This window comes from Lipotes vexillifer, unplaced genomic scaffold (assembly GCF_000442215.2).
Source record: "Lipotes vexillifer unplaced genomic scaffold, Lipotes_vexillifer_v1.1 scaffold342, whole genome shotgun sequence".
NCBI classification, from domain to species: Eukaryota; Metazoa; Chordata; class Mammalia; order Artiodactyla; family Lipotidae; genus Lipotes; species Lipotes vexillifer.
The window spans coordinates 623878-647927 of record NW_006786802.1 but is presented as its reverse complement, the minus strand read 5'-3'; the positions used below and the strand labels follow the sequence as shown (position 1 = coordinate 647927).

Here is a 24050-nt window from a genome sequence, read left to right as displayed (position 1 = left end):
AGTGGCACAAGGAAAATTATGTCCCTTAAAACTCTGAAACTTCTGGGGTGATGAAAATATCGTAGCCATCAATTATGATGGTGGTTACCCTGGTGTCTGCATTTTTTCAAAGAACATCAAACTGTACACTTAAAATGGATGCTTTTTATTGACTGTAATTGATACCTCAATAAAGTCGATTAAAGGCAAGGCAGAAAACAGCTGTCTTAGAGGCTGGTAATCAGACAAAAATGGAAGTCGGATGACCTGGGTTTTAAATCCTAGGAAGAAACCCTGTTACTTTAGGGAAATCTTGAATCCTCTGTTTCTACCTTCTCCAATGAGAAAGCGAAGGTCAATTATTCCTTTTTAGTTCCCACCCTGCAGCAAGATAAAGTAGTATGGTGACAGTGAGTCTTGGTTGCTTTGAGAAGCTGAGGAAAGCTACAAGATTTTTTTTCCCTAGAAAAATGTACATCTAAAAAGGGCTGGGACTTCCCTGGCGGTCCAGGGGTTAAGACTCCATGCTTTCACTGCACGGGACACGGGTTCGATCCCTGGTCAGGGGTTAAGACTCCACGCTTTCATTGCAGGGGGCAAGGGTTCGATCCCTGGTCAGGGAACTAAGATCCCGCATGCCCTGTGGCTCAGCCAAAAACAAAAAAACAAAAAAAAAAGGCATACCCTTTCAGAGGCTTCAAAGCCTTCCCTTTCAAGCTCATCTATGAAACCCCAGTGAAAAACACTGCCTAAGTGTCTTAAGGTGAACCCAAAGCATCAATAGTAGGTGAGAGTAGGTGAGGAAAAGGTAGCATCGTTTTTTAGCACCTACCTGTGTGTGCTAGGCAATGGGAATACACTGCATAGAGGAAGGCAATCCCTGCCCTAGAGGAACACTTGATGGTTGAAATGTAGACACTTAGTCACAGTTAAAGATTACGCTCTTATCAGTGCCAAACATCTGCTAACCTATCAAGTATCACACTTAGCTTTGTTGTTACTAGTTCATAGTTCATCTGGCAGCATGAAGATCTTGCTGCCAAAATGATTCCACACCTGGGATTATAATCATTGAGCTTGTTGTTCTCTTCCTTTCTCCCTCCTCCTCCTCTCTTTCCCCCTCCATCTTTCTCTTCCACTCTCCATCTCACTTTTCCTTTCTCCTCTTCCCCTTTCCTTCTTGTTCTATCTCTTCCTTCCACCCTCCCTCCTTCTCTGCCTTGCCTCTCTCTCCCTTTCTTCCTCTCTTCCTTAAGCTTTCTCTCCTTTCTCCCCATTTCGTCTTCTCAGTGTTCCCATCTAGGTGAGTAGTTCATGTGTAGGAAAAACTCTATATTCGGTCAGCATGGTTTAGAATTATCAACCCCTTCTTTTATAAGACCATCAAGAAATACCCGCTGAAGTGTACAGATATAAACATCATACGAATTAGGTTTAGTTTCCAAGGCTTAGAAGTGCAGGATCTTCCAGGGCCCGATATCACTAAGGGGCCCTTGAAGTTGCTCAGGTTTGCTTACTTTCTCCTGCTTTATTGCAGAGTAAACACAGAAAGGAGAAAGAATGTAGCTGTGATTATTGCCTCAATTTGCCCCTTTCCTTTCCCTTCTATCTCCCTCATGGAGAGAGTCTCTTAGTGACCCACTGGTGTTGGCCATCATGGCAGGCCCACCATCGATGGTGGAATGAAGGCTTCAGTCCCACCTAGGATGAAATCCCCCATCCTGCTTCCCAGAGAGGCTCCCATCAAGGCTGAGCTCAAGAACCCACAATGAGTGCCATAGAGCCAGTCTAAATGAGCCTCAGTGATAAAATGTTTATATTGATCACTCAACAGGAACATATTTTTCTTCCTTCTGAGTTGGGAATGGGTAGGCCACTCACTAGCTGTTCTATCTCAGTGCGAACTTTTTTCTAAATTGGCTCAGTGCATGACGAGGCTGAGCTGCGTGGCATGTCTGAATTTCGCCTTGTGGGCTGTGATTAATAGTCATTCAACCAGTGGCCCTGCTAACTGATTTCTCCCATCCTTTCACAGAACCATGATGGCAGTATCGACTTCCGAGAGTATGTAATTGGCCTGGCTGTCCTGTGCAACCCTGCCAACACAGAGGAGATCATCCAGGTGGCATTTAAGGTACTGTCAGCCCCACTGAAATCATCTTGGTCTGTCTCGTAAACAAGTGTTGACTCTAAGTGTATTATCTGAAAATCAGTGCATCTATTACGAGTGTTTATAGATCTGCTGTGACATGTACACGAGGGCAATGTGATTAAGACAATCGCTACTGAGAATAAAGAAAAGACAAGCATCCATTTAAGCAAAAGGAAAGTCTTTGGAAGCAGCCTAGTTAACAGCATTAAAATTGAAGAGCAGGTGATTTCATAAATTAGTTTAAAAATTATTTCTTTTCAGCCTCCCCATTTTGGAGCCCCAAAGTGAGGTTTATAAATAAACACCACCTGTCTATAGTCATCCCAATTCACCAGGCAGAAAGTTCTGATCCATCCTTATTTTCTCACTCTGTATGTCAGAGATATTTTAGGTGATCTTTTCCCAATGGAGTTTATTTTGTTGTGGTGGTGTCAGGTGAACACCATCATAAATGTCTCAAGTTTCCACCCTATGTGTTTTCCTGTATATCACATATATTGTCACAGCAGTATGGGGGGTTGAGGGGCAGATGAATAAAATCCATGTCCCCCATCCCCAGCAGAACGTAATGGAGGTTTGAATTATGAGAACTCAGATTCCATTTTATTCACTTATATATGCAAAAAGGAGAGGGAAGAATACATTCCCAAAGTGTGTTTTGGTTCTTTGGAGATGAAATGTGCTTTATCTAATTAGTATTTGAATGGGATGTTCCGTTCCATATTCTAATCTTACATGATCTGCTCTCAAGTAAAACAAAAACTTGATCTCACTTACCAAGCTGTGTATGTGGAATCTTATCGTACAGCTCTTTGAGTCTCTGCTTCATCCACCATAACAGCTGAGGACCTTCCCCATGCCTCTTTGCTAATCTTATTTCTTCCTGATTTTCTCTGAGAAGAATATCCCACTGTGTCCTCAACAAGTGTTTTCCCCTCTATCATCTAGAAAGACTCTCTTGCTCCCAGAGTCCTTTCTCACGTCTTAGAGGCCACCTGGGTTAGCGTCACAAATTTCCATGTGTTCTATCCTTGACAGAGGAGTCCCCAGGTTGACTTTTTATTTCAGATTGGTTTCAACTGAGTTAATGGCTAGGCCTATAAAGAAACTAAGAGGTTGATGCTTAGCAGATGGTCTCAAGGCAAGGGCCAGAACTCTTTCCAAGCTGAAAACTTATAGACTTATTCATCATAAAACCTAAAATTATACACATAGCTAACTTATTCCAGCCCAGACATTTCTGTTTCTGTTCTGAGATTGTCTGTGTGATTATAAGGTCAGCTGGGCAAGTGGTCACTTTGGGTTTACCAATGAAAGACCTGATAGAAAATTTGGCCCTTAATCATAGTAATTATTGTCTTTAAAGAAGTCCTGAGATTTTTCTCTAGCCTAGACCTTGGTTTTGAGGGGGGACAGGGAGAGGAAAGAAGGACCTAACATTATAATTAGCTCTTTTTTTCAGTAAAGCAAGTGTCATGTTTTACTTTGGTTATTTTTTTATCCTTCTCAGGGGTGTATGATGTTTTGGTTTTTTTGTTTTGTTTTGTTTTAAGTGTCTATTTGCCTATTTTATTTAATTTATTTATTTTATTTATTTATTTTTTAGCTGTGTTGGGTCTTCGTTGCTGTGTGCAGGCTTTCTCTAGTTGCGTCGAGCAGGGGCTGCTCTTCGTTGCGGTGCGCGGGCTTCTCACTGCGGTGGCTTCTCTTGTTGTGGAGCACAGGCTCTAGGCATGTGGGCTTCAGTAGTTGTGGCTCGCAGGCTTAGTAGTTATGGCGCACGGGCTTAGTTGCTCCACGGCATGTGGGATCTTCCCGGACCAGGGATCGAACTAGTGACCCCTGCATTGGCAGGCAGATTCTTAACCACTGTGCCACCAGGGAAGACCCTGTATGATGTTTTTGAAAATTATTTTGGCATGCTTCTATTTTTCATTTAGTAGTATCACTTTGTATATATACAGGATGCATTCACATCCTTTTATTTGGGTAACACTTCACAGTTAACTACCCATCTTTGATCATATTTCATCATCACGGTGACCTTTAGAGGTAGAATATTAGTCAGCATTCTTCAGTTGTAAGCAGTCGGCATAGACTCTGGTGGAGGAATCAGTTGTGAGGACAGCAAGCAGGCTCCAGGGAATACTCCAAAGCAGGCAGCTCCAGAGGTCCCAGCTGCGGGAACTGCTCTACATCTCCCCTGCGCACTGCTGTTAGAGTGAGCAAACTCCAACGCTGTTCATCATTCAAATTCCAGGCAGAGTCCAAATGGTCTTGCACCATGTGCTTGCTAGGAAAGACAGGATGTTCTGATGCAGAGTCCCACAGCATTCCGTGCACTGGGGAGATATCGCTCCCCCATTCTCCAAGGAAAATGGGGTGTTAAACCTTCTACCAGAGCCCAGAGCATGAGATTTACCTTAGATCTGGGAACTCTGTAGTAGGGAGGCTATTGGGAGCGATGAGGAATTGAGAGAAATGGAGGGGTTTTTGTGCGGTAGTTATGACAAAGGACAAATGGAGAGGAAGTAAAAGTCCCCAGAATGGACGTGTGAAGGAAACTTGTACAGACGGAAGAGCCATCAAAGCACCAAATTTAGATGATTTGATAAGTTGGTGAGAATTCTTTAGGAATGGAAGACTTTTACAGAAAAATTAGAGTTTGTGAGAAGGTGGGGGGAGGTTGTGACTGAATCCTGGCAGTTAATGCCTGAAGTCCAAGGCCCATAAAGAGCCCCGGGGCTACTGTTGTGAAAACAAATGCTAGCTAATTCACTTTGCGCTTTCCAGCTATCTTGTCGTCCATTTAGGGGCTGAGTAGTAGAAAATGGACTAGGTGGTCCCCGTGCCTTCTTATCTGGGAGCAGCAAATCACAACTTCGAATTATATTTTTCTCTCCCACCCTAGTGGACAATTAAAGCACTATTCAGTATTTGCTTATTGTTCTTTTCATGATTATCACACCTTATCCAATGCCTGTTTTTGATCGTGTATTTGATCAGAACCTTAACAGCAGGAACTGTAGATATCTGCCTGCATTTGGGCGACAGCTTGACCATTTACAAGCTGTGTGACCTTGGGAAAGTTACCTGGCTTCCTTGTTCCTCAGCTTTCTCATCTGTGAGATAGGGCTAATAACAACACCCCCCTTACATAAGACTATTATTAGGGTTAAATGAGTGTGTAAAGTGATTTGAACATATTGGATCAGTGCCTGCAAAGAGTCAGTGTTGATATCATGAAAAAATGTTAATACCCTGGAGAGGATTATGAATATGGCATATTAATTATCTATCAGTTACCCCTGCTTTGCTGCTTGACTTTCAGTCTATCCCACCCTTTCCCCTCTGCCTATAAACATATTGTCTCTCCCTTTCTGAAGGCAGCCTCCTTTTGTACGTGGCTATTACCCCATTTATCTCCTGTGCTTTATCCCATAATTTCTTAAAAGAAGAGCCATGCCTGTTGCCTCCATGCCTCACCTCTCTATTCATTGCTTGATTCCCGTTACCATCCGTCGCCAGGATCTCCTAATTGCCAAATCCAGCAAACCTTCTTGCTTCTTGCTTGGCCTTCCTATGCCATTTTACTCTGTTGGCCATTACCACAGTCAGAGTTTCTTCCTCTTTCCTGAAAACCTTCCCTAGCTTCCAAGATGCATGCTCTTTCTTTCTGCTTCTCCATCTCTCTGGCTGCTGCTTCTGAGTTTTTCTGGCCGGTTCCTCTTCCCTGCACACACCTCAACTCTTGCTGTTCCCAGGGCTCTGCCTTACTTTGTGCACTTTCCACAGAGAAGCTCAAACACACTTGTAGTTTCAATCTTTACCTGAATTCATATCTCAAGGCTCATCACTCTCCTGAGCTGATGTGCTAAATCTTAACTTCCTCCTGGCACTTCTGACTCAAATTTAAGCTCTCCAGGTCTAACCCTTGATCTCATTGGGAACCTGTTTTCCCACTCTTGGTAACATAACCCTCTTTCACCCACTTGCCCAAGCTAGAATCCCTCAGTTGTCTTTAGCTCCTTCTTTTCCATCACTACAGACCTCTAACTGATATGTAAGTCCTGTCTTTGCTTCCTTATAAATTCTGTCTCTTCCTGCCCTTCCTGCTTCTCCACCCCAGACTCTTAATTGTTTTTCATGCCTCTAGTCTTTTCAACTTTCTGCCCTCTCTCCATCCTCCACACTTTGCCTCAGAGAGCTCCCTCAGTTCACAGGCAATCACCCCACAGCCCTTCCCATCATAATCCTGCAGGGGTAGATGAGGCCTTATATGGCCATCATGATCTGATCCTTGCTTGTCTTTCTCTCTCCTGACTTGAGCCCCAGGCAATTGCCTGCCAGTCCTTGTATGTTCTGGGAATATCTCTTCATGTTTTAAGACCCAACTCAAATGTCATAAAGCCTTCCCTGACCTCTCCGGGTAGGATTCATCTTGTTTACACAGGACTCCCATGTGCTTTTGTACTTACTATGGTTATAACCCCTATTTTTTCCACGTGCTTTTGTACTTACTACAGTCATAGCCTGTATTTTTCTTTAAAAATTTATTTATTATTTTATTTATTTTTGGCTGCGGCACACAAGATCTTCTGTTGCAGCGCACGGGCTTCTCTCTAGTTGTGGCACACAGGCTCCAGGGCGCATGGGCTCTGTAGTTTGTGGCATGGGGTCTCTCTAGTTAAGGCGCGAGAGCTCAGTAGTTGTGGCGTTCAGGCCTAGTTGCCCCGCGCCACGTGGGATCCCAGTTCCCTGACCAGGGATCGAACCCACACCCCTGAATTATAAGGCAGATTCATTACCACTGGACCACCAGCAAAGTCCCTGTAGCCCCATTTTAATCCTATCTCTTTCTACCACTAAACTATAAGTATTGTGAAGGCAACAGATACCATACTTATGGACATATATCCCTAGCCCCCCGCACAATGAATGTCTGAATTACTAAACAGTTTATTTTTTAAGATTATTACATACCACCATTGCTCTGGAGGAGCTCATTCTTAGGCTTTATTTTCTTTTTCCTTCAGCTCTTTGATGTTGACGAGGATGGCTTCATAACAGAGGAAGAGTTCGCCACCATTCTGCAGGCATCCCTTGGAGTGCCTGACCTTGATGTTTCTGGTCTCTTCAAGGAAATAGCCCAGGGGGATTCTGTTTCGTATGGTGAGTAGGCAGTTTGGCTCCTGATTCGGTGTACTGTACAGTATACAGTGTACATCCAGACTATGACTGACCCTCAAACAAGAGTGTTGTTTCCCCCCACTAATATGTTAACAATAGAATTAATAGTAACAATGATGATGATAGTAATAATAGTAGTAGTGGTGTAATGGTAGAAGCTGATTATTGAGGACCTTCCATATGCTAAGCACTCTTCACACATTTTATATATATTAATTCATTTATTCTTATAGCAAGACTATTTGATCAGTACTCTTCATTATTCTTATGTTACTGAGATGCAAAGAATTTAAGTGACTTACCTGAGATCATCTACTAGAGAATGTCAGAGTTGTAGCCACAGTAGAGGGATATGGACTGAGGGACCCACAGTAATAACAGTAGCTGAACAGTCTATTTATGTTTCCTGTTAGTGGCTTAGATGAGCTTTCACGTTCATTATCTCACATCATGTTCATGGCACCCCTGTGAGGTAGGGACTATCATGGAGGAAGACCTTGTGGCCAAGTGGCAGGTCCGTCCACCAGTGACCAGCCTTTCTCCTGATGGCTCAAGTCCACACATGAAGACAAGTCCCCCTAAGGGCTGAAGGGATGGTTCATCAGTTTCACAGTGTCCTTGGGAAACACACCTCAGTGGAGAGGCTCCTGCCTTAGCTTTGATGTGGTCGTAGATGTCAGCGTGGCTTATCTTCCCCAGTCTTCTCTCATGGGCCAGAGGGGGATTCCTCTTGAATGCCTTTTTCCTTCTGGTGTTCAAAGAGTTTCAACCTGATAACTTTCATAGGATGGGGGAATTAGTTCACAGACTTCTCTTACTCTTCTGTTTTGTTGTTGTTGTTGTTGTTGTTGTTGTTGATTTTGCGGTACGCGGACCTCTCACTGTTGTGGCCTCTCCCGTTGCAGAGCACAGGCTCCAGACGCACAGGCTCAGCGGCCATGGCTCACGGGCCCAGCCGCTCCGCGACATGTGGGATCCTCCCGGACCGGGGCACGAACCCGTGTCCCTCGCATCGGCAGGTGGACTCTCAACCACTGCGCCACCAGGGAAGCCCTACTCTTCTGTTTTTAATTACTGTCATTTTGGCTGTCCTTATTCTATTTTAGGTAAGTGCCTAGGGCACTTATCTATTAGGTTCATTTTTTTAAAAAAAGGATAAAATGGCAAGTATATACTGATCTAAATCTGAAGAGTCTGGGCTTCCCTGGTGGCGCAGTGGTTGAGAGTCCGCCTGCCAATGCAGGGGACACGGGTTCATGCCCCGGTCCGGGAGGATCCCACATGTCGCGGAGCGGCTGGGCCCGTGGGCCATGGCCGCTGAGCCTGCGCGTCTGGAGCCTGTGCTCCGCAGCGGGAGAGGCCACAACAGTGAGAGCCCCGTGTACCACAAAAAATAACAAACAAACATTTAAGAGCCATAAACCCCATGTGTATTAATTCTCTGACCATTTTCGTTGCATAGTTAATACTCTGTATTACTCCAAACTACAAATTTTGAAAAACTATTTGGAATAACTATTTCAATGGAAGCTAATACTAAGAATTATTTGTAGGTAGTCATATTTTTACCTGTCAGCTTTAATATGTTTTTAGGGAAATCTACTCTGTTTTCTGGAGTTCAACCTTTTTCTTTTTAGAATACACAGAATATCTCCCTTTCCCCAATATTATGCAAGCCCACTTTTTTTTGCAGGAATGTTTGAGGTATTTAAGTATGATTTTATGAAAGAATAGGTATAGAAATGTATCACGAATGTATCCATTTACATTATTTAAATGTGATCGTTTAAATTGTTTTCATTCTTGGTTTTTCTTTAGCCAAATTAATGCCCAAATTCTACTTATTGCCAGCTCTCAGCACTTCTAGAAATGAGTTACTCTTTAATGCCACTAGCATCCCCAAAGAGGACAGAGAGACTTGATCTTTTGACCAGAGCACAAGTCTTAAAATTAAAGCTCGTGGTTTCAGTAGATCAACACTCCTGCCCACGTATCTTAGAAGTCACTTACGTCCTCTGTATCTCCGTCATTGAAATAGACTCATTCAGATAAATCTTTATTTTGGATGTTAAGAAAGAAAAATTAATAGCTTGCCTGATTTGGAAATATAAAGTGCTCTGTCAATGCAAAATAATGTTGTAATTGCAAAGAATGATCTGGGCTCTATCTGGTGACTTTCTCATCACTAAGACCTGTTTTTATCTTCAAGAGTTGCTAGATAGTCTAATGTGCCATGAAGTAGACACTTGGTTATTGGAGGATTTTTTTTTTTTTTTTTTTTTAGTGAATGGATAGAAATAGGATATTGGGTTAAAAGCCTTTTATTATAGGGTCAAATAGCAAGCTGATTCAAAGACCAGGCTCTCTTTGCTATATAAGGTCAATAAAGTTTTCTCCATCCAAACAGAAAAGGAGAGAGAAATGTCAGACTTGAGGGTAGCATCATATTTCAGAAACTCCAGGTTACCAGAGGCTTGGGGTTCAAATTCTGATGGTTAATTTTGTAAGCCTTCTATACTCCACCTCACTTTCTAAATCTCAAACACCTGAGATAAAAGGAGGCCTACTACTCAGGGGTCTTGTGATATGATTAGCGAATATTGTACATTCTACTTGCCCTCACTGATCATAAGTCAGGGCTCAGCTTTTCAAGATGGTTTATTTCTTTACCAGAGTTAAAGGTTAAAATAGTTTTAAAAGCCAGTAATAGAGAGTCCTGGGTAATAAATTTTGTTAACATTTTTTATTACAAAAAATAATAAAATTACATAAAACAATAAAACATAAACATAGAGCACAACAAAGTTTTACAAATGAACCCTTGTGTAACTACCACTCAGGTCAAGGAATAGAGCTTTTCAATAACTCTAGAAGCCTCCATGTGCCTATTCCCAAAGAGAACCCCTTCCTCTGTCTTAAAGGAGGGAACTGCTGACCTGACTTAAAAAGGAATCTCTGCCTGCTTTGTTTTAGCATTTCACCACAAAAGTGCACATCTTTAAATATATTTTAGTTTTCCCTAAGTTTTTGAACTTTACATAATGGTCTCATACAACATTGTGTTCTTTTGCATCTGGCTTTTTTCATTCAACATTATGGTTTTAAGATTCATCCACATTGTTACCACACAGCTATTCATTCATCTTAATTGCTGTGTAGCACTTTGTTCCACGAATATGCCATGATTTACTTAGCCATTCCAACTTTTGACAAACGTTTGAATTGTTTCCATTTTTTACCTATTATAAATAATGTTGCTATGAACATTCTCATACATGTCTCCCAGAGCACAATATGCACAAATTCTCTCACTTATATACCCTGGAATAAAGTACGCATATCTTCAACTTGACTAGATAATGGAAAAAACTATCTCCCAAAGTGGTTGTATAATTTATAGGGGTTGAGTAATAGACTTTTGCAATCATTGTATTATTAAGATCATATGTTAATCTGCATCATGCCAAAAGAAGATTCACCTCAATTTATTGGATTTTGTTTTTTCTCCTCTTTTAGAGGAATTTAAAAGTTTTGCCCTAAAGCATCCAGAATATGCTAAGCTATTTACAACCTACTTAGACCTCCAGACGTGCCATGTGTTTTCATTACCAAAAGAAGTCCAAGCAACTCCCTCAGTCGTAAGTAATAAAGTCAGCCCTGAAAGTCATGAAGAGAGTACCTCAGACAAAAAGGACGACTGAAAGCAAACATTCCTAATAAGGAAAATGCAGTGGCTTTTACTTGAAATTTCAAAGGCATTTATTGGTAGTATTTTATTTGTGGTTGAGTAATGATGTTTAAAATAGAAAGCTTTTTTATAAAAAAATGATAGATTTTCTTATTGAAATGCTTCTATTCACATGTGTTTATCAAGTAATATTCATTTTCTTTTACATTATATTTTGCGATCCTGATGGGCTTATTGGCGATAAAGATGTTTTTATGGATTTTCCAGGTTAATTTGCATACCCAAATGAATGAAATGGTCTCCCTTATTTACCAATGAGCATTAATCAACGCTGCAAAAAGTTTTAAAAGTATAAATAATTTTTCATCTACTTTTCTCTAAGGAAATAAGGTTAGCTTTAATCCCTTCCCATTCTAGAAATAAGAATGAAGAGTCTGAGGAACGTTGCAGAATTTTATACCTTTAACTTCACAGATTCATTTTTTCCATTTGCATTTCAGTTTCTTGGATCACTGAACATGGGGGGATTGGAAGGGAGAGCTCCGCTAATTAGATGAGACTTCTTAAAAACTCATATTCTCTTGACCATGCATCCCTATTGTAGATTTCCTTAACCACCTGCTAAGGAGATCATAACCTTTTGCATGATCTACAGATTTAGAACTTTGTTTTAAAGACAACAGCTATGGCCAAAAGCTATGTGGGAATTGCCTTATCGAAGGTAACATTAATTGCCTAATGAGAAAAATTGTTTGCCACAGAGTTTAGTTTAATTTGAGTTGGGTAGTTTAGAATGTAGCCCTTGCCCAGTAAATGAATCAGATTTACTTTATTTATATATTATTAGAATTAATATATTTTATCATCTAAGTGGGAGTTTTATTTTATTAAGTGTCCTCTCAAATTTTAGAGCTTGCCTGAAATATCTACAGGGAAAATACGAAAGGTTCCAAATTATCACCAAAAGCTAAGGAATCCAAAAACCTACTTTATTAATGCAAGACCACAATTTAACCCCCAGGCAGGAATTTAACAGTGATATTTTTTTTCCTTTAGGTTAAGCAATAATTTCCCTCAAGTGCCATTTTATTATATGTCACGCATGCTTACTAAAAAGTTTCATCCTTAAGTATGAAGGATGAAACAGTATGATTGTTTGCTTTTTACATATCTTAAGCTATTTAGACAAAGCATTGAATAAGCTGAAAACAATTTCTTAAGTAATTAGGAAAGTACATCTTTATAATATTTGTTGTCATATGCAATTGAATGTATGTATTACTCAGGTACCATGATTTTTATCACAGAAAACCCACATATTAATCCCATTAATCATGAAAAGGTAGCATTTTAAATTACAAGCTTTCTGTGAGGCTCTTGAAAGTGATCCCATTGTTTTCCTGTTTTAAAGTAATATTTTATGTTCTTTAATTCCACTTCTGCCAATGTAATATTCCTATTTTATTATGTTACTGAACAAACTTGCTACATAAAATTCTTGGCAATTAAAAATTCTGGTTTTGCCATTTTGTCTCAAATGTAATATACCTTTTTAATATCATGGTTTGAACGTAAGTTTGCATATTTATGAATGTGATTAATCATTTTTGTTTGCATTTAAGCCTTATGAAATGTCAGACATAATTTTACTCTAATGAAAGACTCAAATTTTAGCCAAAGCAGCAATAGTCATTATTCCTAAAGAAGTTGACTTTTGACTGGTAGGGTGTATGTGATAACACAAGTCATGACTGTCAGTACTACTACCAACGAGGCCTCTACTTTTATGCCATCTAAACAAAGATTTCCTTCAAAGAGCTTTTTCTCCTCTTAGAATTTAAAGTAAGAAATTAAATTTAACTAAATCAGTTAAATGCACTGTGGTTTTATATAATAGTTTGAAAAAACGAGGTTACTCTTTGAAATGAGAAATACTAGATCCTAAGACCTATACACCGTAAAAATTTCCATCAGAACAGTTCTATTGAAGGATAACGACATACTGAATGCTTATAGGACAAGTTGCTTGCATTATGCATATTTAATTCTCCTTTGCCAATGCTTTTAGAGTGTTCGAAGTCCGAGTGTGATCTCTAGTAGTGCTCCCTCTAATGGATATTTAAAAGAGCCCCTTTTAGAAGACACATGGTCTGCTGTCTGCATGAGGCACAGCAGTACAGATATCTGACTCCCAGACTCAGGAGCTCTCCCTTTCAGACTGTTACAGATGCAAGGTAGTTAGTTGATGGCAGTTAATTGATACACCATTGACTGTATTGGAACAAGTGGGCTCTCAACCACAAAGGTCCTTGTGGAATTCTTATAAAGGAATCACTAAAGAGGATTAAAAGACACTAGTAAGAAACCATTCCCTAGGAAAGCATACATATTTATAATTCTTTTTTTCTTTTCTGTTCACTTGAATGGACTTTTCCATTTTTGGTAAATTGTTATACCAGAGTATTCCATCGATGCCATGCTGTGAGTTGATAGAGGCGAAGGCCCTCACAAAGTTCCTGACATATATCCAACATACATATCATGTATACATATCATAAACAATGTAGATGGTATTTATATACTGCTTTTTCACTTGCAATATAACATTTTCCAGTATCATTAAAATTACCTGGAAATGTAAGTTTTTAAAAGTATACCTAATACTCCTTCAGATAGCTATAACATAATGTATGTGATCATTCTTCAAATATTGAAACTGTGAGTTTGATTTTCATTTGGGGACTATTAAAAATAATCAACTCCATACTCCATAATAGTTTATAATTATGAATAGTTTGCTAAGGGGCTTATTTATACTTACTGAATTCCAAAATGAAAAAATTTTTGGCTAAAGATTTTATAATTATTAACTTTATTTTAAATTAATTTTATTACAGGAAAAAATTGAAATTATTATTTTTGATTCCATAGTTTTAACCTCATTTAGTAGTTAACAGGTTCATGTCTTTTAAAGGTAAGTAGACTTCATCTTTTTGAAGGTATTTTTCCCTTTGTAAAAGTAACAGACTTACTAATTATTACAATAAGTAATAATAATAATACTACCAATCTGGCATCCTTACTATGTATCAGGCATTGTGCTAAGTGATTTACAGACATCAACACATTTAAACACTCAATGAAGCATAGGTATTGTTGTCCCTAGTTTTACTAAACAAAATTTAGAACTATCCCTAAGTTACTCATTAAGTGGCGGAGCTTGCAATTAAACCTAATTTTGTCTGATTCCAAAGGCCATGCTTCTAATCATTTATATAAAGCAGCAAAGCTGCCTGATTTATAAAATTTATAGATTGAGCATCTGCCCGTGTATTTTTCTACTTTCTACTTGTGGGAAATTTTGACTTAGTTCTTTTTTTATTTTTTATTTATTTATTTATCTTTTGGCTGCATTGGGTCTTCGTTGCTGCACGCGGGCTTTCTCTAGTTGTGGCGAGTGGGGGCTACTCTCCGTTGCGATGCGCAGGTGTCTCATTGCGGTGGCTTCTCTTGTTGAGGTGCATGGGCTCTAGGCACACGGGCCTCAGTAGTTGTGGCATGGGGGCTCAGTAGTTGTGGCTCACGGGCTCTAGAGCGCAGGCTCCGTAGTTGTGGCGCACGGTTGTTCCGCGGCATGTGGGATCTTCCTGGACTGGGGATCGAACCCGTGTCCCCTGCATTGGCAGGTGGATTCTTAACCACTGTGCCACCAGGGAAGCCCTTGACTTAGTTCTTAAAGAGAGACAGAGGTAGTTCAGAATGGTTCCAAGCAGTGGCTGAGATGGGGAAAAAGATTGGCCAACCCCAGCCTAGAAAAGTGAACCCTCCTGACCCTCTTCATTGGGGCCCAGGATAGATCAGCTGAAAACCCTGAAACCTTCCTGTAGGAATAGTACAAGTTACTGTAAACCAAAGGTGAGGTGAATGCCAGGGTACTACAGTAACCTTTTTCCTTTGTGGGTAGTGGTGGAGCATGAATTCTCTACTTCTCATGGGTCCCTCTGCTGCAGTGGCCTTTTCCGTCACATCTCTGCTCTCAGAATAAAGTTTATGATCAATAAAGGAGAGTCTGAGGGACCGAGGACAAAGCCAGAATTGCAATATCTAGGACCTTCGTTCTAACTATTGAGAAGCATTCCCTTTGCTGGTCTCTCTGCTTATATTTTTGCCCTCCTATATATCCTCTTGCCATACAGAAAGCACAAGTATTGTTTGAAAGCATAAACCAGATATCACTTCTCCAGTTAAATGTTTTCAAGGGCTACCCATTGCGCTTTGGATAAAATCTCAAGTATTCAACATGACCTACAAGGCCCTGCCTGGTCTGTCCCCTACCACAGTCTAGATCTCCACCATCTCCAATCTCCTCCCTAACTAAACTCCCACCACCCAATCTTTTTTTTCCTCCAACTGATGAAAGTCCCTTCCAGCCTCATGGTCTCTCTACTGCTGTTCCCTCTAGCTGGAGTGCTCTTTCCCAAAGATTTTCACCTTGTTTTCTCTTCTTCCTTCAGACTTAAGAAAAAAAAAAAAAGAAAAACAGCTTCATCAAGATATGATTCACACACCATACAATTCACCCATGTAAAGAATACAATTCAGCTTTTTTAGCATATTCACAGAGTTGTGCAACCATCACCTCTCATCTAAATTTTTTATTCTTGACTTCATTCAGATTTTAAATCAAATGTCACACCATCAAATGGGAATCTCCTATCACCTAATCAAAAAGCTCACTCTGTCTCTATGGGCAGTCTCAATCCCATTATCCTTTTTGGTAGTGCACTTAAACTTCTGGGGTTTTTGTTGTTGTTGTTTTATATATATATATATATATATATATATATATATAAAACAAATATATATTTATATATTAAAATATGTTTATATAATGTATTATTCGTGTATTTATTGTCTTTTATTCATAGCACTTAGAGGGTGTACCTGACAGTGAACACTCAGTATTTGAAGAATGAATAATGATAACATTATCTTTCACTTATTGTGCCTTGTATTGTATTTAGAGTAGAGATCATCTTTACAGCAAACTTGAAAACCTGGGATTATGATCCCTAAAACTAATATAGAAAATAAGGCTCAGAGAGGTTTTGTCACTTGCTCAGAGTTACATAATTGGTGAGTACCAGGGCTGGAATTCAAACCCAAGGCTGCCTGGCTCTAAGTGAAGGGACTTTTGATTAGGCCAAGGTAACTTGAACCCATAAAGTAAGTAAAAACTTATATGACAAGCTTCAGGTTCCAGAAACATGGAAACTAGATAATCTGAGAACCCTCTGGCCACAAAACCCCTAGAATGTTGAACAAAATATCACCAACATATTTGAAATGTGTAGCTGAGCATGCACAATACTAAGGGAAATGCTCAAAGGCCAAAAATGAAAAGGGAGCTGGAACCCAGACCTGTGTGAAGGCATAAGTTACAGTTGACCTGGGGACATCCATCAATCTTAGTAACAAAGAGGGTTGTATTTTGTGGCTATGGGAAACAAAAGACAAGGTTTTTATATGATGTGGGGATTTGGAACTGAGATCTCAGGGGAGGAAAAAAAATAAAAAGACACTTGAAGGGCTGCACCCTCAGTAAAAGAATTAACTGCGAAAATTCATCTTCTGGTAAAGGAAGACTATGAGGAAATCTTCTGTCCTGGCCTGGGTTCTAGGTTGGGGGAAAAAATCCTCCTCTGATAACTTTTTAAAAACTTTCAATTCTTTTAAATGTTTTGAGACTCATTTTATGGCCCAGCCTATGATAGATCTTGGTGAATGTCCCATGTGTACTAGAAAAGAATGTGTATTCTGTAGTTGTTGGGTGTAATGTTTTAGAAACATAAGTTAGATCCAGTTATTTGATAGTGTTGTATAAGTCCTCTTTATTCTTACTGTTTTTTTGTCTACTTGTTCTATTAGTTATTGAAGAGGGATGTTGAAATCTCCAACTGTAATTGTGGTTTCAGCAACTGTCAGTTTGTCTGGAGTTTGCCATTGGTTTATAATCATTTTCAATTGTTATATAGTTTTGATAAAATAACCTTTTTATCATCATGAATATTCCTCTTTAATTCCAGTAATACTTGTTCTGTTAACATAGCCACTTCAACCACACCAACTTTCTTAGTGTTTGCATGTTTACCTTTTTCTGTCTTTTTACTTTATATTTAATATGCATCTCTTAAATAAGTGTTTTGTGGTCTGTTTGGGTCTTGCTTTTATATCTTGTCTGACTTTCTTTGATCTTCTTTGATCTTTTTTCCTCCTTTCCTGATCTATTTTGGATTAATCAATATTTTTTGGTAATTTATTATCTTTTGCCTTCTTAGCTGTACTTATTTATTTTTAGTGGTTGCTCCAGAGCTTACAATAGATATCTTTAAATTAATATAGTTTACTTTCAAATAATAGTGCACTTTTCACTTATAACATAGGAACCTTACAAATATACTTCCAATTCACTCCATCCCATCATTTGTGCTATAGTAATATATCTTCTGTGTGTTTTAAATCCCACAAGACACTTTTATCATTTTTGCTCTGAATAGTCAAGTTAAAAATTTAGAAAAAAAGGTCTATTTATCTACATATTTACTGTCCCTGGCATTCTAATTCCACCTTTCCATCATTTTTCTTAAGCCTGGAGAATGTCCTTAAACAATTCCTGTAGTGCAAGTCTCCTGACAATAAATTCTCTCAGCTTTCTTTTGTCTAAATGTGTCTTTATTTTGCCTTCCTTTTCGAAGAATATTTTTGCTGGATACAGAATTCTAGGTTAACTATTTTTTTTTTTTTTTTTTTTTTTTTTTTGTGGTACGCGGGCCTCTCACTGTTGTGGCCTCTCCCGTTGCGGAGCACAGGCTCCGGACGCGCAAGCCCAGCAGGCATGGCTCACAAGCCCAGCCGCTCCGCGGCATGTGGGATCCTCCCGGACCGGGGCACGAACCCATGTCCCCTGCATGGGCAGGCGGACTCTCAACCACTGCGCCACCAGGGAAGCCCTAGGTTAACTTTTCTTTTCCTTTCAGTACTTTAAAGATCCCGTTGTCTTCTTCCTTTTATTGTCTCTGATGAAAGTTAGAAATATTTCTTCTCATAGCTCTCTTGTATATAATGTATTTTCACCATCAGGCTACTTTTAACATTTTTTTCTTTATTACTGTTGAGAAATTTTATTGTGATTTGCCTTGGTGTGATTTTCTTTATGCTATCCTCTAGGGGTTTATTGAACTTCTTGGATCTGTAGGTTTAGAGTTCATCATATTGGAAAAGTTTTCAGCTATTATATTTTTCAAATAACTCTTCTGCCCCTCATATTTCTCTTTTCTCTCCTCCAATTACACATATGTTAGACTGCTTGGATTATTCCACAGGTCACTGAGTGGGACCTCAAGTGGTGGGATTTTTTCTCAGTCTTTCTCAGTGTGCTTCAATTTTGGTCATTTCTGTTGCTCTTACTTCAGGTTCACTGATTCTTCTTCATCTAATCTGCACAGCAGATGTTTCATTTCAGATACTGCAACTTTTGCTTCTAGAATTTTCATTTGGTTCTTAGTTTCTGTTTGGCTAATGAGAAATCCTTATTTGTGTCCCTCATTATGTTCATAGGTTTCTTAACCTTCTGGAATATACTTATAATAGTAGTTTTAAAGTCCTTGCTTCCTATTTCATCATCTCTGTCATCCCTGGGTCTATTTATATTGGCTGATTCTTCTCCTGGTAATGGGTCATATTTTCCTTCTTCACGTGTCTTTATACAAATTATTTTGTACACAAATGTGTACAGTTTATTTATGAAAGTAATTTTGTACTATATCCTGTACATTATAGATGCCACTGTATTGAGTGTCTAGATTTGGCTATCATCCTTAACAGAGTTTTGAGTTTTCTTCTGCCAGGTAGTTAATTTACTTGCAGAGTATCACATGAACTTCAACCTAAAGCTCACACCCTATACAAAGAATAACTCAAAGTGATCACAGATTTAAATGTAAAATGCAAAACTATAAAACTTTCAGAGGAAGATGTGTGAGAAAATCTTTGGGCTCTATGGATAGGCAAAGAGTTTTGAGACTTGACACCAAAAGCATAAGACTATAAGACGTTTTTCCCAAAGTAGCTGTACCAGTTTACATTCCATCAGCAATAGATAAGAACCCTGAAGGCTCTACATTCTCACTAGCATTTGGTGGAGTCAGTATGAGTTGCATTTTTCAAGGAATTTATTTATTTTACTTAAGTTGTTGAATTTATTCCAATAAATTTGTTCTTAATACTTCTGTGTTATCCTTTTGACGTCTGTACAATCTTAATGATATACTTTCTTATTCTTAACATTAGTAAGTTTTAACCCAGACTGATTTTCCCAGTAGATAGCTTCACAAGTTGTTGGATGCATTTTTGCCGTATAGAAAGATGAAGCCTATGTGTCCGATGGAGAAGGTTCAAGTGAGTGATAATTTGGGGAACTGGAGGTGGGGGAAGGAAAGAATCCCTTCCAAAGTGGTTGTTTGAATAGCATTGCTAGATTGTAATCCACTTCTCTATAGTAGAAAAGCCTGAAGTTTCCCCTAAATTTATTTTACACACACACAGTTTTCTTCAGTGAAAAACATTCATAATATAAACTTGCAAATTTTTCCAGGTTTCGTAGATTCAGTCACCTGCTTGTCAGTGTTTTAAACTAGAAGGCGGTCCAAATTAAATTGAGATAATTGAAGCAAAATCTCTGTGCTCGGCACAACTGTTACGGAAAAGGAATTTCCTTTGAAAGGTAAACACAGGCCTTATGAACAGCATTGACGGGGCCTGCTGAAATCACTTTTCACTCGTTCAGGGTTACTTTCCTTTCAGATGCGCAGCGTGGAGGAGAACAAATGATTTGTCAAATAAGGTGAACAGGGAAAGTTTAGGAGGCTAAACGGTTTTCCGATACAGGAAGCTTATTTGACCAAAGGTGTTTTCTCAGGCAATAGATTCAACCTGCCATAGAATCCAACATTTGTTCAATAATCTCCCAAGCCTACCATACCGTACCAGTGTCATCTTTACATAGCACATTTCCTCTTCATCCAAATTCTGCCACATTTATAGGCCTCGCATTATCTCCTCAACTCTGCCATGATATTTCTGGACAAATAAGTAACTGAATACTCTCAACCTCAGAGTTTCTTGGTGAAGAAACAAAACACAGAAATCCTGAAAGAGAAGCACTGTCACTTTCCCCGGTGACAATTTGGCTCTTTGTTTAAATTGTGTGTAAACAGAAACCCAACCTGCTAATAAGCTGCTTTTCAATCTGCCAGAACTGCCCCTTTCCCCATCATCACCCTGCAATGCCTGTATTAAACGTTGGCAAATGCAGAACAATTGTGGGAACATTCAAATGTAAACCATACATGGCTCAGAAGTGAAGGAACCAGATCATGGGGTCCTGACCCTCAGAGGACATTTTCGGAGAATGATTTTGTTTTCTGCCTTGAGCTCACTCGTAATAGTCACACATATACCTTAACTTTGTCTCCATTCATTCATTGAATCAGTAGATCATTTGAATGATGGGTCCAGAAAGTTGTTGTTGTTGTTTTTAATGATTCTCAAGGTACTTTCAAAATGAATCTACCTATTTTTGGTCCTATTAGCAGTGTCTCAAAAGAAGCATTAGGCCTCCTTTACAAACGAGGAAGCTGAGACCCATGAGGCAAAGTCACTGCTGGATCCAGCTCTGGGGGCAGAGTTCCCACAGTTCTGGGGACCAAGCTGGCTTAGTGTTCCAAGTCCTCTAACTCGTGGGTCAGCTCTGATTCCCACACACCACCAAGAAGCCACTTCCATCTCTCTGAGCTCAGTTTCTGCGTCTCTAAAAGGAAATCATCATCATGGCTTTGTCGACCACACAGGGCCTTTGGAGAAAGCTGATGCGACAAGAGATGGGAGAGGGCTCAGGATGCTCGTGAAGTCCACATGAGGGATGAAGTGGTACTGTGACCTTGAATGGAGACCTCCTTTGCTTTGATCCCTCACATGGTAGCCCTTGAGCCACACCAAAGGCCCATACTTCCTCAGGCAAGGAAGGATTCTTTCCTGGAGCCTTCAGAGGGGGCAAGGCCCTGCAGAAACCTTGATTTGAGACTTCCAGCCTCCAGAGTCATGAGACAGTAACTGTTGTTTAAAGCCACCAGTCTGTGGTACTTTGTTACAGCAGCCCTAGGAAATTCATACAGTCCTTTCTGGTAAATGTATTGTTTCCAAAGATGGCGCTGAACAAGATTCAGCAACAGCCCTTCAGACTCCCAGGCCTCCACCGGAGAAGCATGTGACCACACGTTCTCAGGGCAACTGGTTAATTCTTTCCCTATCCCTCCTGCCTATTTCAGCAGAACATCTGGTCAGGCTCAAATGCTAGACCAGGAGGATGGACCGAAGGCACCTGACCTGGTCAGGAATCACCTGGCAACACTGACATAGGTAGGAATTCAGACAGAGGGCCAGCGATGGCTGGGGAGGTCAGTGCACATGCCCGTGTAGATAGACCAGGAGGATGGACCGAAGGCACCTGACCTGGTCAGGAATCACCTGGCAACACTGACATAGGTAGGAATTCAGACAGAGGGCCAGCGATGGCTGGGGAGGTCAGTGCACATGGAAAGCCCCGTGTAGAGGCAAAGCAATAATTCTTTCCCAGGTAGCACCACATCACGGGGGGCAACACTGGTGACAAAGAAGTGGAAGGGCCGAGGGCCGTGGTTGCAAACTCAAAAGCCACAGAGGCTTGGCAGAGAGGGAAGTTAGTACGGCCGTCAAGAAATAAGGGGTCTGGAGTGATCTGGAGAGCTCCTGCCCTCTCCAAAACTCAGGGTGGCCAGACATAACTCCCCAAGCTTTATGGGAAGCCAGAGACCTAGATTTTTTTCTTAATTGAACTATAGTTTATTTACAATATTGTGTTAGTTTCAGGTGTACAGCAAAGTGATTCAGTTATCCGAATTTTTTTTTCTATTCTTTTCCATTATAGTGAATTACAAGATGCTGAATATAGTTCCTGTGCTATACAGTAAATCCTTGTTGTATATCTATTTTATATATGGTAGTGTGCATCTTATCAATCCCGTACTTCCAATTTATCCCTCCCCCCACATCCCTTCCCCTTCGATAACAATAAGTTTGCTTTCTCTGCGGAGACCTAGATTTTTATGTGAAATTTCCTGATCTGTAAAGCACTGGGTGGGCCAAGTAAAACACTGGGACCTCAAGGTGGGCCCATAAAGGCACTGGTTGGTGATGCTCTGTAACAGAGGTTAACTCCTTCCACCATCCACCCTGACATCTGGCTGTGCGTGGCCACAGCTGCTTTAGTGGCCCTTAGGCACCTTCCTAAGTGATCACAAAGGGTTATGGCCTTCTCTGGTGCGGAGAACGGGCAGGTCTCTCTGGGGCAGTGAAACAGTGTGAACGTTTGCATTTCACTGGGATGCGATCATTACAGACCGGATCAAGGAAACCTGAGAAAGTCAAGGGCTGGGAGGGGAAGAAATGTGTCGTGTGGCCTCTTAAGCAATTAACGTTGATGTCCCTAGCAGCTGCTGAATTCCAGAGGTAATTCCAGGAGCTATGATTTGGAATCAGTCTCTTAAGACACACTTAAAGGCACTGGGGCTGGATGCCTGGCCCAAAGAAGAGAAAACCCAAGGTGCGAGAGCGTGGTGAAAGGGAGGGAGAGGGAGCAGTTATCCCTGTCCTCAAATATCCGCCCAGTTGTTACAGTTGGAGGGAAGTAGCTTCTTTTGTGAGGATCCAAGGGTTAAACCCAGGGCCAGCAGGTGGAACTTATAGGGGAAAAAATCCCTAGCAATCAGCGAGGTCTAAAGGTGGAGTCGCTTGCCTTTGGAAGAAGTGAGCACTCCATCGTGGGAGGCATCCAAGCACACGTTCAGTGCCCACCGTTGGGAGATTATATGGTGGAGAGAAGCATCACTTTGGACAGACTCTGGAGTTCCATCCATCCTAGAAATTCTGCGATTTATCTTACCAGTCACAGTTCAATTGACCTGCTTTATTTGGGGTCTTGTTTTTTGTTTGTTTGGGGTTTGATTTTGTTTTGTTTTAGAAGATATGCAGAAACTTCAGAATTCTCTTTCCACTCTAGAAATGGGACTTAGAACTCTCAGCACAGGAACTATGAGGAGTGGAAAGTGACCCTGGACCGCGATACTTTCGAGGCGAAGGTAGCAGGGAGTCACTGACAGTGCCTTAATTTGTGGCTGCCGGGAAGAACTAAAGTACAAGCCAGGCTTCTGAGAAACAGGAAGGAAAATGGGCAGATAGGACACGGAATCCTGGAATTAATAAGAAGTCAAATGGCTGAGTCACTGAGATAATTTCCAAGTCTGAAGGTAACAGGAAAAAATAGGAAATGGAAAAAAGAAAATCGACACTTGGAGAGAAATGAAGGCTTTCCAGAGACCCCTGGTGACCAACACAACAGGAGAAGTCAGGAAAAGTTAATTACACCCTGCTAGGGGAGTCCTTCACGGCAGCCAGACATCCTGCTCCGGCCTTCGCCTATCACTGGATTCCTTCCCGGTCAATTGCAGCCCTCACACCCACCCCAGGACCCAACGAGACCAGGGGCTCACCATTTGCGCAAGTGATCTCCTTCACGTCCAGTTATAGTGTTGATCAGTCCATTTCATCACTCCCCCTCAGTAAGGACGCAGAACATCAGAACAGAAGTAGACTAGATGTTGGGAAACACTGCATGCGTCGTACAGAAGGGAAAGCGGAGGCCCAAAGAATGGTCCCTGTACCAAGAGCGACAGGGAAGATTGAGATGTGCAAGAGCCGATTCATGTTCTCTCCTAAATTAATAGAAAAGAAGTTCACGGTGCTAAAGATAGAGCTCACGCTTCTGCGTTAAAAAACATCATCTCTGGAGATTAATATGGGAGTCTCTCCAACTCAATAACTGGCTTTTGAGGAATAGAGATTTCTCCTGTCCCACACACTAAAAGTCACGTTTTTGTTGACAGGGTG

At 40.5% G+C, this 24050-nt stretch overlaps 1 protein-coding gene across 1 annotated transcript in view; it reads left to right on the top strand.

Annotated features, from left to right (window-relative positions):
• LPCAT2 (lysophosphatidylcholine acyltransferase 2) overlaps nucleotides 1-11022 on the top strand; it is a 62102-nt gene extending 51080 nt beyond the window's left edge. The window contains exons 13-15 of the mRNA XM_007459449.1: nucleotides 2015-2113; nucleotides 7168-7303; nucleotides 10838-11022. Of these exons, the coding sequence (XP_007459511.1) occupies nucleotides 2015-2113; nucleotides 7168-7303; nucleotides 10838-11022 (420 nt within the window). The remainder of the gene's footprint in view (nucleotides 1-2014; nucleotides 2114-7167; nucleotides 7304-10837) is intronic.
• The last annotated feature ends 13028 nt before the right edge of the window (nucleotides 11023-24050 follow it).